Here is a 20,164-nt window from a genome sequence, read left to right on the forward strand (position 1 = left end):
AAGGTTACAAAGAAAACACGTTAACTGAAAAAAAATGTCAAATAATATAAAAAATATAGAAAATAGAATGTTAGTTTAGTTACTAAACATTTAATACATTTTTAAATTGATACTAAGAATTACGAATTACAATATTACAGAGGTTAATAAGTATCTAATAAAAACAAATGAAAAAATAATACTGGATTAAGATAAAAGGATTATGAAACAAAAGGAACGGTTGAAAAGGTTTTTAAAAATATGTGTCTTATACATGCCTTCCGCCCGGTGGCAGCTGGGGTGGGCTCCGGCGTCCCGCTGCGACCCAGAAGGATGAGCGGTTTGGATGATGTGTGTGTGTGTCCTATACATCAAATGTTGTGGGCTTTAATGGCTTTCTGTATGAGAGAGAGAGAGAGAGAGAGAGAGAGAGAGAGAGAGAGACAGAGACAGAGAGAGAGAAAGGGAGAGAGAGAGAGAGAGAGAGAGAAAGGGAGAGAGGGAGAGAGAGAGAGAGAGAGAGAGAGAGAGAGAGATCATTTAAAGCTCTGGCGTGGAGCCGAAGCCCGGTATTAGGTTACTTTTCGCGGTAACGGAGATCTGTTTGACCGCCTTAGCTTGGGTTTCTTGGTCTTTACCTCAGAGCTCTCCTTCACTGTCGTGTTTATCTTCCTTACGGTGCGTTTAACCGCGGAGATAGGCTCTCCGACAGTACCTGTGGATCACTAGAGCCATTCCAGTGAGATATAGTCAGTTTTTTTAGCCGTTAGCGGTGGGAGCCTGTCCGGGCGGAATGGGAATGGTGACATGCCGACTGTGTGGAAGCGGATCGTTTTCTCTGTGGGCTCCGTCCTCAGCCTCGGCTCGGTGGCGCTGCTGGTCGTGGCGCTCTCCACCGAGCGCTGGATAACCGGGACGATCCTGTGTCAGACCGGGAGTAGACCTCGTCAACGCGTCCAGCCCGGAGCTCTCGCAGTTCACCGGAGATGTTTACTACGGGCTCTTTCAGGGCGGGAAGACCCGGAAATGCGGTCTCGGGAGCCGCCGTTATAAAATATACAGTGAGCTTTACCTAAAGCGTTCACGCTACTTTCTACTTAAAGGCGAATTCCACCAAATTTTCACAACTTCCGAAAATTAATTCTTAACTGATAATTAACTCCTTGAATGTAAAGAACGTTATTTAGAGGGGTTTAATGCGAAGTGGTTCCTTGTAGAGAAACTTGCTGGCTGATTTCTTTACAGTGGTGGTGATAGGAACCAGGAGTCACCGTGTCCACAACAGAAATATAGCCATTTTGCTTATTATCCAAATCCACCAGTGAACCTACACGAGTCTTCTGTTTATTTCTATGTAATATTGCTGATGAGAAAACAGTGGAAAATCTGAAACAGAATAATATTTTTCTATGGGGACTAATTTGCCCTTATAATGCCCTGCATGTATCCTTCCACCATGAATAGATTAAAATAAACTGTTTAAAATATGTTTAGGCCAAAACATTATCACACAACTACCATAAGACAATGTCTCAGACATCAGGCTGCATATTCGTCATAGCCTTTTCATGTAATAACTTTCTGTGAAGGAGCTTTTAGAGGTGGATGTCTGGTTGCCAACATCAAAACTGTGAACAATTCTGACTCTGTAAGTTTCTCTAGAATGTAGCATTTCACCCCAAACCACTCTGAATGACTCTGTTTACAAATTAACCGTTTAATTATACATAAATAAATAAAAATAAAAGCAGTGGAGTTCCTATTGAAAAGGCCTTTTTTCCTTAAAGGGGACCCTCACCGATTTTTCAAAAATTCTACATAATGAAATGGTTGAGAAGTAAACAAAGTGATTCAGAGTGGTTTGATGTAAAATGCTCCATTCTAGAGAAACTTACAGAATTGTTCACAGTGGTCATGATAGGACCCAGACGTCCACCTCTAAACACTCCCTCACAGAAAGTTATTATGTAAAATGGTTAGATATAAGCTGCCTGATGTCTGAGACACTGTCTTGTGATAGGTTTGTGTTTCATTCATGACAGAGGATTCATGATGCAGCGTGTTGTGTGTCAGAACAGTCCCCAAAGAAAACTTCTTTTTTCAGATTTATCACTATTTTACCATCATCAACATTACATATAAAAGCTCAGAAGGGACATGAAGGTTGCCTGGTGGTTAAAATGGCTATATGTGTTGTAGACATTGTGACCCCTGGTTCCTATCATCACCACTGAAATGAAATCAGAGTCTGTAAGTTTCCCTAGTTGAACCTTTTCATGTCAAACCTGAAAACTGAATTATTCCGAAATTTTGAAAAATTGGTGGAATTCCCCTTTACTTCAGTTTCCTGTTGAAAAAACATTGAATCTATTAAATGTTTGTGTTGTCTCTTGGGAGTTTTAAAATTATCATTACAGTGTAAAGGATTATCGAATCAATGTTAAATAAACATTAAATTAATGTTCTAATCTAACGTTGATTCTTCATTACACACTTAAAAAGATAGTTCTTCAGTAGTTCTTTAGTAAAGACAATGCTTCTATTTTGAACCATGAGTTCTATATAGAATCATTTCATGCTTAAATGTTTCTTTGCATAGTGGAATGTTCTTCAGAGTGATGGAGAATGTTGGCTCTGCTGAAAAAAAGCATAGAACCTTTAAAAGTGTCTGTTGGTTCCTGGTGGTGCACAATAATTGTATTCTGTGTGTTGCTGATAGGTTGATATCACAGGGTACAGGATTCTTAAAATGTTTTTTTTTTTTTAAAAAAAAGGTTCTATATAGAACTATAACACATTCTCAATCAATCTGAAGAACTCTTTTACCTTGCGAAGAACCATTTAAGCATGACATAGTTATATAAAGAACTCATGGCTCTAAATACAACCTCTAAGAACTATCTTTTTAGGTGTGATTAATTACTGAATTGATATTAAAACATCACTGACACAACCTACAACCTTTAAATGATCAATGTCATCCTGTTTTATCTACAGCAAGGACCATAGAAAGTCAACAGACCTAAAACAGACAACACAACTCTCCATTAGTTTCTTTATTCAGATTAATTGAACACTGAGATGACAAGAACAGGCTTTAAAATTACTTTACAATAGTGCAAAATCACTCAGATTACTCAAAGTCACATGCTCAAATTGTAATCTACAAACACCAGGTGACTGTCTACTTCAGGAGATCTCATTTTTCCTTCAGTTCTCTAAACAAATAATAGAATGAAATTAAGTTGTGTTTTTAACCAGTTGCTGTACAGGAAGCAAGAAAATGTATGTTTTCTCTCTGCATTATTTCAAAAGTTGACAGTCACATTTCTCAGTTCAATAAATGACAGTTAATTAGTTCATTTTCTTTAGCTCTCTATATCCGCGGATTTTACCACCATAACATAACAATTAAATCAGGAAACACTTAAAAACATTCCGTTTTATGCATTTGATAATCTGAAAAATGCAGAAAATCTGATTAATTCACTCAATGTGTTTACATGGGTAATCAGATAATGGTAAAACTCCAGGTCTGCATGGGTCAGGCAATAATCAGAAATGCTGTGTTAAACACTGCTCGCTGTTTTTGCACAGCTGTCTGTTTTTGCACATGCGCAGACTGAGAAAAATGAAAGAAATCAGAGTGTATACATGCACTGAAAACCTTATTACTGAGCTCAAATCCAGCTCTCTTTATTGGATTTCTTACTCAGATTTCTAGGCCTTAATCTGATCTAAGAAATCGGAAATCGGAATATGCTGTTTTGCATGAACACTTATATAATCAGACAACTGCTGATATCCGATGATAGGATTATTAAGTGAATTAAAAAACATAAAATTAAAAAATATATATAAATTTAACATAAAAAATATTTTAACTAAAATGTCTTTCCTCTTATAGAGCCAGCAGTGAGCTGTGAAGAGGAGTTGGGGTGCGGAACTCACGAGTTCACATGGACATGTCCGTCATATGATCTTGCAGTCTATTATAAATAAATGTCGTTTAACGCCGTTACTGCCAATGCCATGAGATGATGACATTCATCTCATGGTCAGCTATAAATTAATGCATATTCAGCTTCATTGTGGCCAGTGTTTGGAGCTGCTGACTTTCATTGACACTTTGATGATGATTCTGATGGGAAATCAATAACGGATCAGTGTCACCCTGCTGTCTGGGTTAGATGAATTGTGACTGACTGTAGATGCCTTTAATGGTTTTCTAATAGGATCTAAAATTGTTGTACAACTAGTGGTCTCTTATGGCAAACATAAAGCAAATTCCTACGAGGAAGTAAAACCAGGAGAAGGGGTGGGGTTAACTTTCTAGCAGTCCCAATCAAATGTCCATCTTCAGCCCATGGGCCACACTTTTGGCAGCCCTACTTTAATGCCTCTATAAGCTCCTTATCACATGAAATAGTTATGAATTTTACTGCCTGATGCCTGAAACATTGTTTTACGATATTTTACTATAAGATTGTAGTGTAAACAGGCACATACAGCAGGAGTTGAAAGACAGAATAGAAGACTTATTTTTTTAGATGTACCACTCTTTTACCATTATCAACATTGCGTATAAACACTGAGAAAACACATGTAGGTTCACTGGCCATTTTGGATAGTAAATAAAATGGCTACATTTGTAATGTAGACATCATGACTGCTGATCACCGCTACTGTAAAGAAAATCTGCTTTATAATATAACATTTCACATAAAACCACTTTGAATGACTTTGCTTACATCTTAACTATTAAATTATGGGGGAAAAATTGACAAATCAGTGAATTTCCATTTTAGTAATAGGTCTTTCTCAAGTAGTGCAGTTTTACTCCAGTTCAGCTGCTGATTCTTTTCAATATACATTTTTCATACAAAGCTACCAAGAAAAATATTGAACTAATATCTGTTGTACATTCTCCTCTCTCACCAGTTTTCCCAAGACTGATAAGGAAGGTCAATGGTGGTCTTCATATGATCATAATCTTTTTCCATTTCATCGCTATTGGCTTTGCACTGTTGAGTCTGGCATTCTGCATTTACAATGCCAGAAAGGTGCCCTACCAGTCCATCAAAGGACCTCTAGGTCTCTACCTCTGGAACTTTATAGCAGGTAGGTCAGTGTGACATAGAACAATACAGTGCACAGTATAGTACACAATGCAGTACACAAAGTGATTATTTTTCAAAGAATTTTTCAACATTTCTGCACAACTAATTGGTTGAGATTGGTAATCAAAGTCATTCAGAGTACTTTGATGTGAAATGTTTCATTGTGGAGAAACATGCCGACAGTGCTGGTGATAGGAACCAGGGCTTACAGTGTCTACAACACAAATATAGCCATTTTATGTACTGTCCAAAACTAGCAGTGAACCTACACCTACACCTACCCTTTAAGTTTTGTAATATGTAGTGTTGATAATGATAAAACAATGGCCAATCTGAAAAAATACGTTTTCTGAGGAGAAAACTTTGCCTCATTGAGATTGAACAAAATATTAGATATTGCAAATATATGTATACCAAAAATCAGGCAGAATGTGGCAAATTGGGTTGAATATTTCCACAACATAATTTTTACACCAGTCACTCACAAATGTACAGCTGACATGTCTGGGGCAGTGTGTTTTTTTTCTAGAGGCAAGGGGCAAAAAACTGACAAAGCTGGTTTTGTTATTGTTCACAGTTTGGACAAGTATTGATAAGTCTCTCTCTCTCTCAGCTCTCTTCAGTTCACTTGGGTTTGCCTGTTTCATCGCAGCAGTTCGGTGCCATCGTTTGACGGAACGTGTTGCAAACTTTCGCGAGAACCTGTTCCACCTTGTGGTTCTAGAAGAGAACCTAGGATTCTCATTCTGGCTGTGTGTTGCCAGCGCAGTAACACATGGAGCCAACATTTTGGTGGTGGCTTCAAGCAGAATTCATCTGCCCAAAATACAGACCAAAAAACCAGAGGAACCTACCATCACAGGAGACGATCTTCTGTATTAAGAAAACTGGCAGACTGACTTAAGAAGAATCAGTCATGTGCAGTCTTACGTTTTCCCCATTTGTTGCCTCAAAATGGTGCACTCTTCAAGATAAAGCCATGAGGGTGATAGGAACCCGAGTTTGCAATGTCCACAACACAGCATGGCCCGACGTCACTCATTTTCTGGCAACAGGAGGCAGTGTGAATGTTGGTGACTCAAAATGGACAGTGTCATTGGCACGACAAAGTTTGAGCAAAGTTTACGCAGATTAGGACTGAAGCAATGTGGTGATTACCAGTGGGAATGGAGCAGGGTGGTACATGCTTTATCTCCACCACCATGCTTTTTTGGTTTCTAGATATCTGTTCCTACTAGAGAGGAACAGTGACGGTGCTGTCACTGTACCCTGCTAGAAAAAAATAGCATCATAGCTGGTCATCACCAAAAACATCATATGGTGTGTTTTGGATGCTGGGATGCTGGTCAGCAGCAATGGAAGCTGCTATGCTGATCACCATCAAAACGCGGAAAAGTTGTGTTTTGGATGCTGGTCAGCTAGCAGGACAATGCTGTGTGACCGGCTAAAGCAGCACTGGACCAGCTCTGGACCAGCATAAACCAGCTTAGACCAGTAGACCAGTGGCAGTGATCTCAAAGACCTGAAGTTTGTGTTACCCTCTGTCCAAAATCTGAGATATGACCAATCTTAAAGCAGTAGAGATGTTATGACCAACAAAACATTATGAAATTAAACACAAGAAAGAAATCAATAACTAAATATGAACAGCTAAAATGTAACTGACTAAAACGTTCTTTACTCACTAATATATGTGAGTAGAAGTAAAAGTTTTATGATTTAAAAATACTCAAGGGAGTACAAAGCCATCAATATTTTTCTCAAGTACATGCTCTTGAGTAAATGTATCTAGTTATTACCCACCTCTGACACTGACTACACATACAGTGATGCACTATGCAGGGATTACATTTATAAACAAGCTGTTTCCCTCCAGGATTTTTCTTTTCAGTGGGAACATATCTGATTTATGGTATTAAGTGGGAGGGAAGGTATCTGATTTGTGGCCAAATTGATTTTGTATTTACTATCAGGGTTGGGATAGCTACTGAAAAATTAGTACTTAGCTACTTTGTAGCTACTTTCCCAAAATTTGTAGCTAGCTACAATTTAGCTACTTTTGCAGAAAAAGTAGTGGCTACTTTTTAGCTACTTTTTTAAAAGTAGTGCACTACTTTTTAGCTACTTTCAAAGCGCGATTGTGAGAATGTTTGTGAATCTCCACCTGACACACCAAACAAGCCCAACTGAAAGTGTAAACAAGACACTGCGTTTAATCATGTGCCAGAAAGAAACATACAATTGAAAAGCTAATATAGAAAAAGATCACCAAAAAATAAGTTTAAGTGACAATCAAACTTACACAACCAATATATCCAACATATCCAACAAAAAATTAGACTAAGTAAAGGCAAAATCAATCATTCCACGTTTTCCTAACAAAAATCAACAAAAATAACTGAATACAAACCAAACAATTTTGTGCAAAGCACTGTCAACTGTTGAAATATAACTGCTCCAATTAAAAGAATTCAGACATAACATTCAGAGTCCTTTGTAAACTTCAGCAACACTTTAGCCTCAAAATTCTCATCAGTATCCCTGGCTCTGTTTGGCGTGAGAATCATGCCTGAATAATCTCTCCACTGCTGCAGATAACGAAAACGCAAAGAGAAAGATTTAAGACAGACATCGATAATTTGGAGATGAATGGACTTATTTGTATTTATAATCACTCAGGTGGTTTCCTGATACGTTTAATCTGCAACAACTCGCGAAGCTATAGTCTTCTTCTCATTCTCCTGCTTCTCGTTCTAATTGTCCCGCTCCACCTTAAATGATGCAGCAGTACAATCTTGCGCCTCGGGCACCATTTAAGGTGGAACGGGACAATTCGAACGCAGGAGAATGAGAAGCGACTTCAGCCTCGTAAACAGTCGAACTCTGAGAGACATTTTACAAGAACCTCGAGGAAAAGCGAGATGCGAGAAAAGCGGCTACAGCTGAGCTAAATGTTAAAGCAGAGCAAAGCAAGTTTGCGTTTTTGTTTATGATACATTTTTAGCCTATAGTGGCACATACTGAGACATATTTACAGCCAAGATGGTAAAACGGACATAAATGTTGCTGCTCCCAGGTGGCTTCATTTTTGTTGAAAGGACAAAATGGCTCTTTGTAACATTTCGGTTGCCGACCCCTGAGCTAAGCCTACTAGCAAGGGGTGACCAGCGCGTGACCGTTTGCTCGAACTGTCCGCGGCTCGGTCAGGATTGCACAGTTGCCTCCTGCCCAGTTAACGACCGCATTCTGTAGTTCAGATTTTGCGTGAATTGCCTGAAGCCTGTAGCGAAAATTATCGCTATAGCTACACAAAAATTTTAGGCGCTACAGCTGTTAGCTACATTTCATAAAACCGTAGCAGCTACAGCTATCAGCTACTCCCCCATCCCTGTTTACTATGTAGCCACTAGCCAGTCAAGTATGGTGTCCTGTGATGGCATTTGCCTGACGTCAGTGAAACCATGACAACTAAAGGTCAGCTCGAATTGAGAAACGCCCACAGGTGATAGAGTGCGGTGAAAAGTTGCTGCCAGTGTGAATGCAGGGTTAGGCATTTAAATGTAAGATAGTAAATGGACAGATACATTGAAAGACAAGGGATATAACACAAAAAAACTCTGTCCTGATGTCTCACTTCTTCAAGCTCTGTGATCAGTGGTTAGATTGTTTTAAATGATACAATTGACTCTTTGCTCTGGCAAGTGAGACTAATTTCCCTCTCAGGCCCAGATACAGTGCATCATTCATTTTAAAATTTTTATAGATAAATGCTAAATTGATGTAGTTGTCCATAGACTAGAGTTGTCCATTGTGAAAAAGGAGCATGCTTACATATATCAATAGTATACTTGAAATATGCAGAGATTCATAGTTCATATATTTTATGTAAATACACCTGAAATATAGGACCCCATTTCCAAAAAATGTTGGGATGCTGTGCAAAATGTAAATAAAAAACAAACTGCAATGATGTGCAAATCATTTAAACCATATATTTCATTGGAAATAGTAGAAAAACAACAGAAAAATTGAATTTGATGCCAACAACACAGGCATGTTTACCACTGTGTTTCATCACCTCTTCTTTTAACAACACTCTGTAAGTGTTTGGGAACGGAGGAGACAAATTGCTGTAATTTTGAAAGTGAAATGTTTTCCAGTTCTTGCTTAACATAGAATTTCAGCTGCTCAATATTTCGGGGTCTCCTTTGTTGTATTTCATAATGCGCTAGACCTTTTCTGTGGTGACAGGTCTGGACTGCAGGAAGGTCAGTTTAGCACTCAGACTCTTTTAATACGGAGCCATGCTGTTTTAATACATGCAGAATGTGGTTTGACATTGTCTTGCTGAAATAAGCAAGGCCTTCCCTGAAAAAGACGTTGTCTGTATGGCAGCATATGTTGCCAAGACATGTATATGTCGTTCAGCATTAAAAATAACAAGAAATAATTTCAAATATTGATTTGTCAGACCACAGGACACTTCTCCACTTCCCCGCAGTCCATTTTAAATGAGCTCAGGCCCAGAGAAGGTGAAAGCATTTCTGGATCCTGTTTATATATGGTTTCTTCTTTGCGTTTTAGAGTTTTAACTTGCATTTGTGGATGCAGTGATGAACTGTTTTCACAGACAGTGGTTTTCAGAAGTGTTTCTGACCCCATACAGTGATTTCCACTACAGAATCATGTCTGTTTTTAATGCAGTGCTGTCTGAGGACCTGAAGATCATGACCAGCCATTATTGGATTTCAGTCTTGTCCTTTGCATACAGAGATTTTTTTGGGCATCAAATTCAGAATGAGCCAATATTTTTCAAAAAACAATAAACTTTCTGATATGTTGTCTTTGTACTATAAGATTTTAATGATTTGCACGTCATTGCATTTTGTTTTTATTTACATTTTGCACAGCGTCCCAACTTTTTTGGAAATGGGGATGTACTTTAATGTCTTGATGAATAAATGTATTCCTTAACATACTTAAGCAATAGAATGTGATGTTATTCGCGATAACACACTCTCTCTCGTGTTATTGCTTTTATACAACAGTTAAATAAATCAAGTAAGAAATAAATACATTGTGCCGTGAACGTGGTGTTTAATATGTTTTAATGTTAGCAATTTCTTCTGCCAAATTATAGTTCCTTAACAAGCAGCTCGTTGCGACGTCAGAGTAATGAGCTCTGCTCACTCGCTGCACAGCCGGCAGTCCGTTCTCCAGTTCTTTACACAGACCAAAATAACACTTGTAGGCATAGAACATGCATTTCAATGTTACTTAAGTAATTTAAGTAATTTTTAGGTTGTGCCTGTTGTTCTTAAAAATATATTTAAGCATATACCTAACTATGTTATATAAAGTATGCTTAAACACATTTTTGTTAATGTATTTGTGTATTTTGTAATATTGAAATATAATTTAAATGCAATTTGAAGTTTTAAATATTAAATTTAACTGACCATAACTTACTATCAGTAAGTTCAGTGAACTCAAAAATTCAAGGCAATCAGGTTACTTCCTTTTTTACGTTGAAACATCAAATCATTTTACAGTGTAGTATGTATTAAAGTATGTTTAAAGCGCAAACAGTAAATGTATATGCTTTTAATACTCAATATACTTTTGAAAAGTATACTTTCACAAGGGATCCCAATTGGACAAACTCACAAGAAGCAAAAATTTAGGCCTTTGTAGCAAACTGGATGTCCATGGATTCATCCTAGAACTACACATGTAAAGTCTTAACACCTACCCCTTCTCCTCGTACTGAAAGAAAACATGTTTTTATTTGTTGACTTTAAATCCGGGACGTTCACATGCAGAGACATGGGCAAAACACAAAAGGAAGAGCCTGAGTGTATTTCGTGCATTTCGATTAGTCATTTGTCAGTTTCCCATTTGAAAACTGTGACACTGTTAACTGTCTGGTGAAGAGCACTTGCATTAGATGGTTTTACTGCTTTATTTTTACAAGTAAATGCGAACACAGCACAAAAAACTGGATCCATTTATTTATTTATTTATTTATGGTCATATGTAAAAGGCCCCTGGTCAAATGTCATGTTCTGTTGTTAACACACCCTCTACAGAGAACACATATTTTAATGAACAAGTACTGTTTATTTGCTGAATTCCACACATTGGGAAAAAAAAACAAATAAGACATAAAAAACGTCCCGTTCACCAGTTATAGCAGTTAACAGTTATGTTTGATGTTATTTTATGATTGATTGATTGATTGATTGTCAGAATACCAGACAGTACCAGAGATTGAATAAATATAATTGTTTGTCATGCATAATTATAAGTTACGGTAAAGAACACACTGAGAAGACAACTCAGTTTCTTCTCTGTTTGTTGCTGTTGAGCACATTTATAATCTCAGTACATTCCACTCTTCTGTTCAGCCTTTTATTACAAGACATGTGAGCAACTGAAGTATAGACTGCTAGCAATTAATGCTGAATAAACTTTATGTCCATAAAGTACATAAATCCTATCTGTGCATTGATTCTTGAATGAATAATATTTTTAATGTTTTTATATATCAGGAACTATCAAAGAGAAATCAATCAGAGTGTGTTAAATATTGTTGGTTGACCAATGAAGAACATTACATATTGTTAGAAAATTATATTTGACAAACTTATTTTAGCGACGGGACTGCTAAAATACATGTGGGACAACTTTGGAAGGCAGTGTGGTGTAATATGAACCAAGATCTTATGACCACTATGACAAGATACCAAGATAGCAAGATTAGGCATATCATAATACGCCTAATTATATATGTTCAGTGTGAGACCACTTTTAAAAAAACGCTTCTATTTTGAATTACTATCTTTTATTTAATACAAGGTTTTTCATTACAAACGATATTATCTGCATAACAATTTGAGTGAAAAGTAGAATATTTGGATGTTTACATGAATCTTCGTCCCCCTTTGGCTTTAATGACAGCGTGTCCATAAGCTTGTTCAAAAAAACTCCTGTGAGTCGTCAACACGTGTTTCTATGGAAGGAATACATTTTTTAAAAAAAAAAACCTGAGCTTTTTAATACAAAAGCCTTGATGTGGTCAATTTCACAGAATTTCTTCAATTTAAATAGTAACATAGAAATAGTGCAAAATGTTGAATATTTCTTCACTTTAATTGTCCTCTTTGTTGTACATTTTTCAAAATTCTAAAACTTTTTGTTTATTTCTAGGTTTAAATGAAAAAACAAAACAGATTTTCAATGTCGTCTTGGTACAAGCATTAGATTGGTGTTGAGGGTTGTTTGAGGGCTAAGAACATAACTGTAATTAATATAATAATAATTATATATAATATAAATGAAATATTTGGCTAGGAACAAAAATACAACCAATAACATCCTTAATTGTTACAGAAACATTAATATGAAATTCTGCAAAAAAATCGCATATTATTTATATCTTACCTCCAAGCTCCAAAACGTTTTTGTATTAACAGTATGTCTTGGGTGATTTCATTCTGTGTATTATTTTACAAGGTTTGTATGGCACATTGTACATTTGTACAGCCAAATGCAAAAGTTTGTGTGCCCCTGGCCAAATCAAAAGTAAAAATAAGTTATCAAATACACACTCCTGCATTTTTTAAACCATGGATATCAATTTTCCTAAGTCACAAATACTATATGCAAAAATTAAAGTCCAAAAATGATTGTGGGGTCATGGGGTCCCTTCTTTCCCTCTGCTGGATGACCAGCTTAACCAGTACCAGGCCAACATAAACCAATATAAACCAGTCTAAATAAGCATTGAATTTGTGCTGGTCTATGCAGGGTGCTAAATAACCTAAAAACCTAAATAAACACTTTCAATTATAGTTTTTCTCAGTTGCTTTAACACTTTTGTCCATTCAGTCATATTCTCATATATTTGTCTATCCAGTCATATTTTCAAAAAGTTAACGCATGATACTGAACAAAACTTGCTGGCCGAATGAACATATTTTCTTTGCGAAATAGTCCAACCCTCACAAAACACCAAACCACAATAAAACAGAAATCCCCTTAAGCTCCTGTTGTGTAGCTGAGTATTTGCAGCATGTACACAAAGATGGAATGATGTCAATATGGCAGAACGATCCCATAATGCAGCACAACGTGACATACATTCCCAAGCCCAAGGAAAGTGTTCACTCGCCGGCCATCTTGGCAACGCCACACCACCTGTCTCCCCCTTTATAACGTCTCTGGTTATGGCCGATCGTAATCCCGGCGTGCTCTTCATCTTTCCCGAACGTCTGCTTTAATTCCTCCTCCAGCCACTAAAGACATTCCACTGTCTGCCTTTACTTTGGCCCAGCAAGTTAATTCCTGTAAATGTACATTGAATTTGAAGCACCAGAAATTTGAAAATATGTCGGGGATCTGTAAAAGTGAGACCTGATACCCTATGTAGAGGGTGCCCATTTCAAACATCAGCCTCCTAAGTTAAAGAAAAAAGTAGCATTGTGCTTGTCGTCAGTGACCTGCAAACTCTATAAGACATAACATTAAATGAAAAAAAAAAACAACCATTTTCCACATCCACTGTGGATGTAAAAATTGGTTTAAGATTGGGATGAATGTGCTTGTGTAAACTGGGCTCATAGTTTGTAGGGAAGTGTTGCATTGGTTGTTGGGTTGGTTGTCGGTTCTTATTCATGTAGGCATAATCTTGCCATAGTTTAGTCTTGATTGGAAAAAAATAACATGTAACATGGTGACCAGCACCATGTTAGTGTACTGCCAGTATGGGGCTGCATAGGCCATGTGTAGCCTGCAGTGACATGGTAAAAAATTCACTGATCACCAGAAAAAAGGGTCCACCAAACATTTGTGCCTGGTGGCTGATAACTTGATGCTGACCTGACTAAAACTTACAATGAGGTGAATAAATTGTTTCAATCACTCAAAACAACCAAACAACAACAACCACGAAAAAAAAAAAAAACAACACCACAAAATATAGCTTTCAAGACTATGAAGACTATGAATATTCACTGGTGCTGTCTGTATGTCTGTGCTTTACTATCTGCTAATACTTTGCTCTAAACAGATTTAGAATCTGCCAAAATTGAAGAATATCACAGAGTGAATCTATTCTATTCTCCTGGGTAGTTTTACCAGAGCAACATTTTAGTGCAATGTGCTGCACAACCCCACCCAACCAAGAATGATTTCACCCAAAACATTCAGAAATAAACTATTTTCCTGCTTGCTTTTTTTCATAATCATGAAAGGCAACCAGAAGATGATGCCAATCCCCAGAGTATTTGTCAGTAGAATTACTGGAGCAGGGGGTCTTAAAAAGAAGGCCTTGTCATACTTACCATACTAAATTCAAATTTCCAGTAAAGTTTGAGCAACAATTACAGACCATGTCATCAGTCATAGCTTGTCCATTACAGAAGGTGAAATGAGGTCAAACCTAAATCTATCAGTCAGTAAATCTGAAATTGTATGTAGTCTTTATACAACATTGGACTTATCTATTGCATATCTGTCTGCCATCAAGTACACAACTCTGAAGACTCCTGTTTGTCTTCACTGTTTGTTATTCTCACCATTTTCATCAGTGTGGAAAAAGCGAAAAAACAGAAAAAAATGTTTCTAAATATCTCAGGTGAAGTATTTATTTTTTTATTTATTTTTTTTGTAGTTGTGGATCTGGGTTTGCAGTACATTGCCTTGAAACACAGGATTATGGTACAACTTTAAAGGACAGTCTTACTTATTTCATATGTCTGAATCTGATACTTGTCTGCAGTCTCCTTTATCCACGCTTACAATCAACAAGTGATGATAACTGATTGCCAAGTTAACAGTTGTGCATAAGTGGTTTATATGGATGCTGAAAGTCGATATGACTATGAGTATTTTCTATGAACCTTTGTTGTGTGATTTCTTTATGCTTTGCACAGCTATTAAATGAACTTCTGTGTTTTATGTGAGATCCAAGTACACTGTCATGGTGTCTCCTCACCAAACTCCAAATGGACTTTTCCTCTTGGCTCTGCATCCTTACACTTATACACACCAGATTCTTGTTCTCAAGACTGATTACAGTGTTAGCTGTGTCCTTGTAGTGTTTTTCTGAGTTTGACCTTTGCTTTGTTTTCTGATTTTGATTATAGATTTGCCTACAGTTTCTTACAATTGCTAACTAGGATTTTCAATACTGAGTTCTCTTTTTTTAAAACTCTTCACACAGTTAACACGTCAACACTTTGTTTCGACTAGACAATGAACGGCTTTTTGCATGCTTGAATGCAGAATGCGTTCAGTGTGCACAATTTCAAAAACTGTTTGGCTCTCTTTTAACTGTCTCAGCTTTTAACAAAACTGTATAATTGTAGCTCAAAAGGCAAGTACTGGCAAATGCTGTTACAAAATGGTTACACTTAACTCCAACACCTAACATAAAAATAAACTGCATATCAATTTGCTAAATCACAAATACTACAGTAGGACAACAATTAAATTAAAAATTATAATGGTTATACTGACAAACGCAATGACAGAGGCATGTAGGTCAGCTGCAGGTGCAAAATGGCTTTATTTGGAGCAGTCCAATCACAAAAGTCAGACAACATCAGAGTCATATTCATAGTCAAAAACCAGAAAGACAAAAATGAGGGTCAAAACACAGGCACAAACAAAGGACAAACAGCTCAGAATTTAGGGTAAACACAGACACTTTGCAAACAACTAAACCAAACATAGGTGGACAAAAGGGTGTTAATGAGTCCTACATCACCTGCAGGTGATAAGATTTGGTAAGTAAATAAATGCAGTGGTCAAGGTTTTCCTGTTTTTATCCAGTTTGTTCCAGCTTAGGACAATCTTCAGATTAAAATAAATTTCTTATTGCTTCAGATCTGGAAAAAGTCATTCTTGCCTTTGCATCCTTACACTGGCTCCCAGTGCACTACAGCGTCCAATATTAAATGGCATTGATGGTTTTTAAAGCTTTGAATGGTCAGGCACCTACATATGTTGCGGACATGCTTTGTATGCATGCGTCCTCAAGAGCTTTAAGGTCTGCGTCCAATCACTTTTAACTGTTCCACAGTCTCGTCTTAAACAAAAAAGGGGATGGTGCTTCTCCTGTCACTGCACCAAGACTTTGGAATGGCCTCCCAAGTGACATTAGGCATGCTCAATCTGTGACCAAGCTTAAAACACATTTTAATTGATTAGCATTCAGCAGCCAGTGAACGTAGTCTGAGGTCTGTACACTGTTGTGTGAATGTATGGTAGTGGTGTTCAGAAGATAAGAATCTATTTTGTGTTTTATTGTAAAGCACTTTGGTTTAAAATGTGCTATAAATAAAGTGTACTTACTTACTTACTTACTTACTAGGTGTGTGAGTGGGTGGAGCCAGGGACAGTCCAAGTGGAATCTATCCAGAGGGGAAGACAACATGCAAACTGGTGATTGAGCGTATGTAAATAAGCCAGTCACAACTGATTCTCATCTGAGCTGACGTCCTACCCAGGTGTTGACCATTCACAAAAAGGAATCACTTCAGGAATGAATTTTTTCACAATGGACATATGTAAGGGAGGACATTATGATGCAGATCAGGTGAGGTATCTTTGCTAAAGTACTGAATTTTTCAATTTCTGTAATATCATTTGTTCATTTACAGTAAACATGTACCTGCCAGTTCTGTTATGCTTTTCTGACGTTGATGTTTCTGAGCTGTTTTCATTCACTGCAAAAATGTTTTGTCAGTTCACCCTAAAAAAAAAGTCACCTGGTAACAGGCAATTTAATTGGCTTAATTCAACTTAAATACATATATTCAGTGAAACGATGGAAAGCACATTTTGTTTAGATTAACAGTATCAGTATTTTATATCAATTCAAACTTTGAAACTTTTCAAATCAACTTTTGCTGTATTCCACTTTCACAGTGTTGTTTACATGATCAGCCAAAGAATACCAGTTACAATGTGTGCTTAAACTGCAGAGCACTACTTCATATATTTATGTAAAATAGTGGATCAAACTTAATGCTAACAGATGTTAGTGTTTCTAAGGTGAGTGTGCTCTGGTTGACAAAGCATTCCTGTTGTAAGAACACTAGAGTTGATCTTTTTGATGGAATTAATTTATTTTGAGGTCTCTGAGGTCAAGATAACATTGTGACTTACCAAATTTATATGCAGTTATTTTCATGTTTGGTTCTGGAGTGTAACAGTTTTGTAACAGCATAAGTAAGCATTTGCAAAGTGTGTTTCAGAAGCATACAGCCCTGCTAAAAAAAGGATCTTGAAGAATGGCCATATAAAGTAACAACTATTACACATGCCAAGCAATAGAGCAGTTGTACAGGGCAAAGGGCAGGTGATCAAACCCCAACTGGGGTCTATCTGTGCACATGCCTGGAAGCTTACATTTAAAAATATTATGCCAGTTCAGGTCATGACTGTTATTCTTTCAGCCAAATGTGATTAAATATTTTTGTAAATCTACATAATGCTTGTCCTTTCTGTGTCGAGTTTGCATTTTCTCTCTGTGTCTGCATGGGTTTCCTCTGGGTGCTCTGGTTTTCCCTATGTGTGAATGTGTGTGTGATTGTATGTGTGTCTGCCCTGCGAGGGACTGGCAACCTGTCCAGGGGGTTTCCTGTCTTCCTCCCAGTCAATGCTGGGATAACCTCCAGCACCCCCCGTGACCCAGAAGGAAAAGTGGTTTAGATAAAGTGTGTGTGTGTGAACATAATACTTGTTGTCCTATAGGCTATAGCAAATACATTATTTTATTTTATTTTATTTTATATTTATTTTATTTTATTCACTACTATGTAAATGTCTGTCTGATACTGTGCACTGTGAGCTTCTGTAACCAAAACCAAATTCCTTGTATGTGTAAGCATACCTGGCCAATAAAGCTTGATTCTGATTCTGATTCTGATTTGATTGCAAAAATGTAAACACTCCCAATCAGACTGCATGTTTTGTTACTGTGAAATTAGGTTAAGATTCTATACAAAAAATGAGTTTATTCATGTAATCTTTCTCCAAATTATAGTGCCCAATTTCTGTTTACCATATTTTAGATAGTGAATTTAACATATTGGGGGAAAAAAAACAAAATGTGCCATAAGTTTTGTACCAGGCCACATTTTATTATTTTTTTCATTAAAATGTGTGTTTTCTGTAGTAGATGTGTTAACTTATTTTCACTTACAAAATAAAAAAAAAGTGTGATTTGACCAGGAGTTCCCTCTCCTCCTTTGTTCATACAGTTTCTCCTTATGCTTTACCCATATGTTGAAGACATGGTCTGCACGCACTATATCTGTTCATCAAAGGGGGGTCTGTCCTCCTAGCTCAGAGCAGAAGCTGATCAAAACTCAATACCAACTCCAACCCTCAGAGTTTTCTCCCCTGTTTAAGCCATACAGCCTTTTCTCACATGTACCTCTTCTCATTTCAGACCATATAGGGCATGGGCTGAACTTGCAAAAACTACACAGAAGCCTCAACAACTAAATCTAATATACAAATATTTAGTGTGTCCATGCTTTGCCTTTATTACAGATTCCATTCTTTGCTTGCTGAGTTTTTGTAATAAGCCTGCTAAGAATCAGATATTTTTTCCACACTGCAAGGTTCAGTTTCGGAAATTGGGTTCATTTTCTCCTTCTCATGATCCAAGTAAGCCCTGGACATTCAATGATAGTAAAATCTGGCCTCTGGGCTAGCCAATCCGTTGTTTTTGTTTGATTTGCACATGTTTTTAAACACATAGTATTGAATTGTTCTCTCACAGTGGAAGGATCATTTCATCCTGTTCAGTTTTAGATGATTTGGCTACTACTTTTCTATTTTACATTACTTTTGCTATGAAAATACAGACAATATTTGATGACAGACACTATAATGAGACAATAGTGAAGGTATCTCTACACAGCTGTTAATATGCAAACTGAACCAGAAAAAGGCAAACGCAATGGATGACATGCAAATGGAAAGAGCTATCTTGATTGTATTTGTAGTGTATTGGGGACCTCTGTGTCTTTGTCTCATATATTGCAGTATAATCTATGAGTGCAGTCACGCTGGTATGACACGTGTGCATGATTGTCAAATTAAGCTGGGAAGGTTCCAACTCTGATCGCTGGTTTCAAAGTCGATATTGCTGAACATTACACTTACACCAAACATGACCAGTTTGGTGTAAGCTGAACCACTGAAAGGGCGGGTGTCTTTATGTCATCATTTTAACGCTATGTCACCTGACTCATGCTGATTTTAAACAAAAAGTGGGACTACAAAACAGCAGTTGAAATTATGCTCGGTTCATTCATACTCAGTGAGCAGACACACAATGCATTTTCACAGTATTTACTTAGAAGAAAATGCTAGCCTACAGAGTCGGGGCATGGCAAGAAATCTGGACTACTTGTTTGCGACCCTCCATGATATTTGAGAAGGTCTCACTGAGATTTGAACTCGGATCGGTGGTTTTGGAGACAAAAATTCTAACCACTATACAATGGAGCCACAAGAAATAGCTTTTCCATCTTCAGTCCGAAGCTCTCCATGCTGTATAATGTTGGCGTGAAGGCCTAGCTACTGTGATGTCATGCAATGAGTCAGTCCAACAATGACCCTGCTGAGCAATGTTGACATAAACACACTGTTGTCTCTCAAGCTAGTGTTTGTAAGCATACAGGTCCCAACTCGTTTGCATAACAAAAATGCAAAGGAAAAAATTAATTAATTAACTGAAACATATTGCATTGTTCATGTGAAGACACATCAACAACATTATACACAACATTAACATTGCCATGAAGGCGCAGAGTATGGCTGCCATGTTGCGAGCTCCCTTCAGTCATTTTAGATTTTGTTAATTGTGTGTTTATTTGTAACTACTTTTACACTAAATGTTGCCAGCATCTTCGTTTACAACGGACAAACACTTTTGGAAATCACATCGATGATGACTCACTAAAAACCAGACTTTGAATTCCTTAACGCAGATTCATTGTTTGGGAACCCCAAAGAGGGAAGTTGCTCTATTTGGCAAATTG

At 37.2% G+C, this 20,164-nt stretch overlaps 1 protein-coding gene across 1 annotated transcript; it reads left to right on the forward strand.

Moving 5' to 3' along the window:
- The first annotated feature begins 739 nt into the window (after positions 1-739).
- Positions 740-6,087, forward strand: clrn2 (clarin 2). Its single transcript, XM_036583506.1, is given in 4 exon segments — positions 740-912; positions 914-1,040; positions 4,921-5,100; positions 5,713-6,087. Coding segments are annotated over 4 exon segments (702 nt in total). The 5' UTR covers positions 740-786; the 3' UTR covers positions 5,982-6,087.
- The last annotated feature ends 14,077 nt before the right edge of the window (positions 6,088-20,164 follow it).

Source organism: Colossoma macropomum, unplaced genomic scaffold, assembly GCF_904425465.1.
Source record: "Colossoma macropomum unplaced genomic scaffold, Colossoma_macropomum, whole genome shotgun sequence".
Lineage (NCBI taxonomy): Eukaryota > Metazoa > Chordata > Actinopteri > Characiformes > Serrasalmidae > Colossoma > Colossoma macropomum.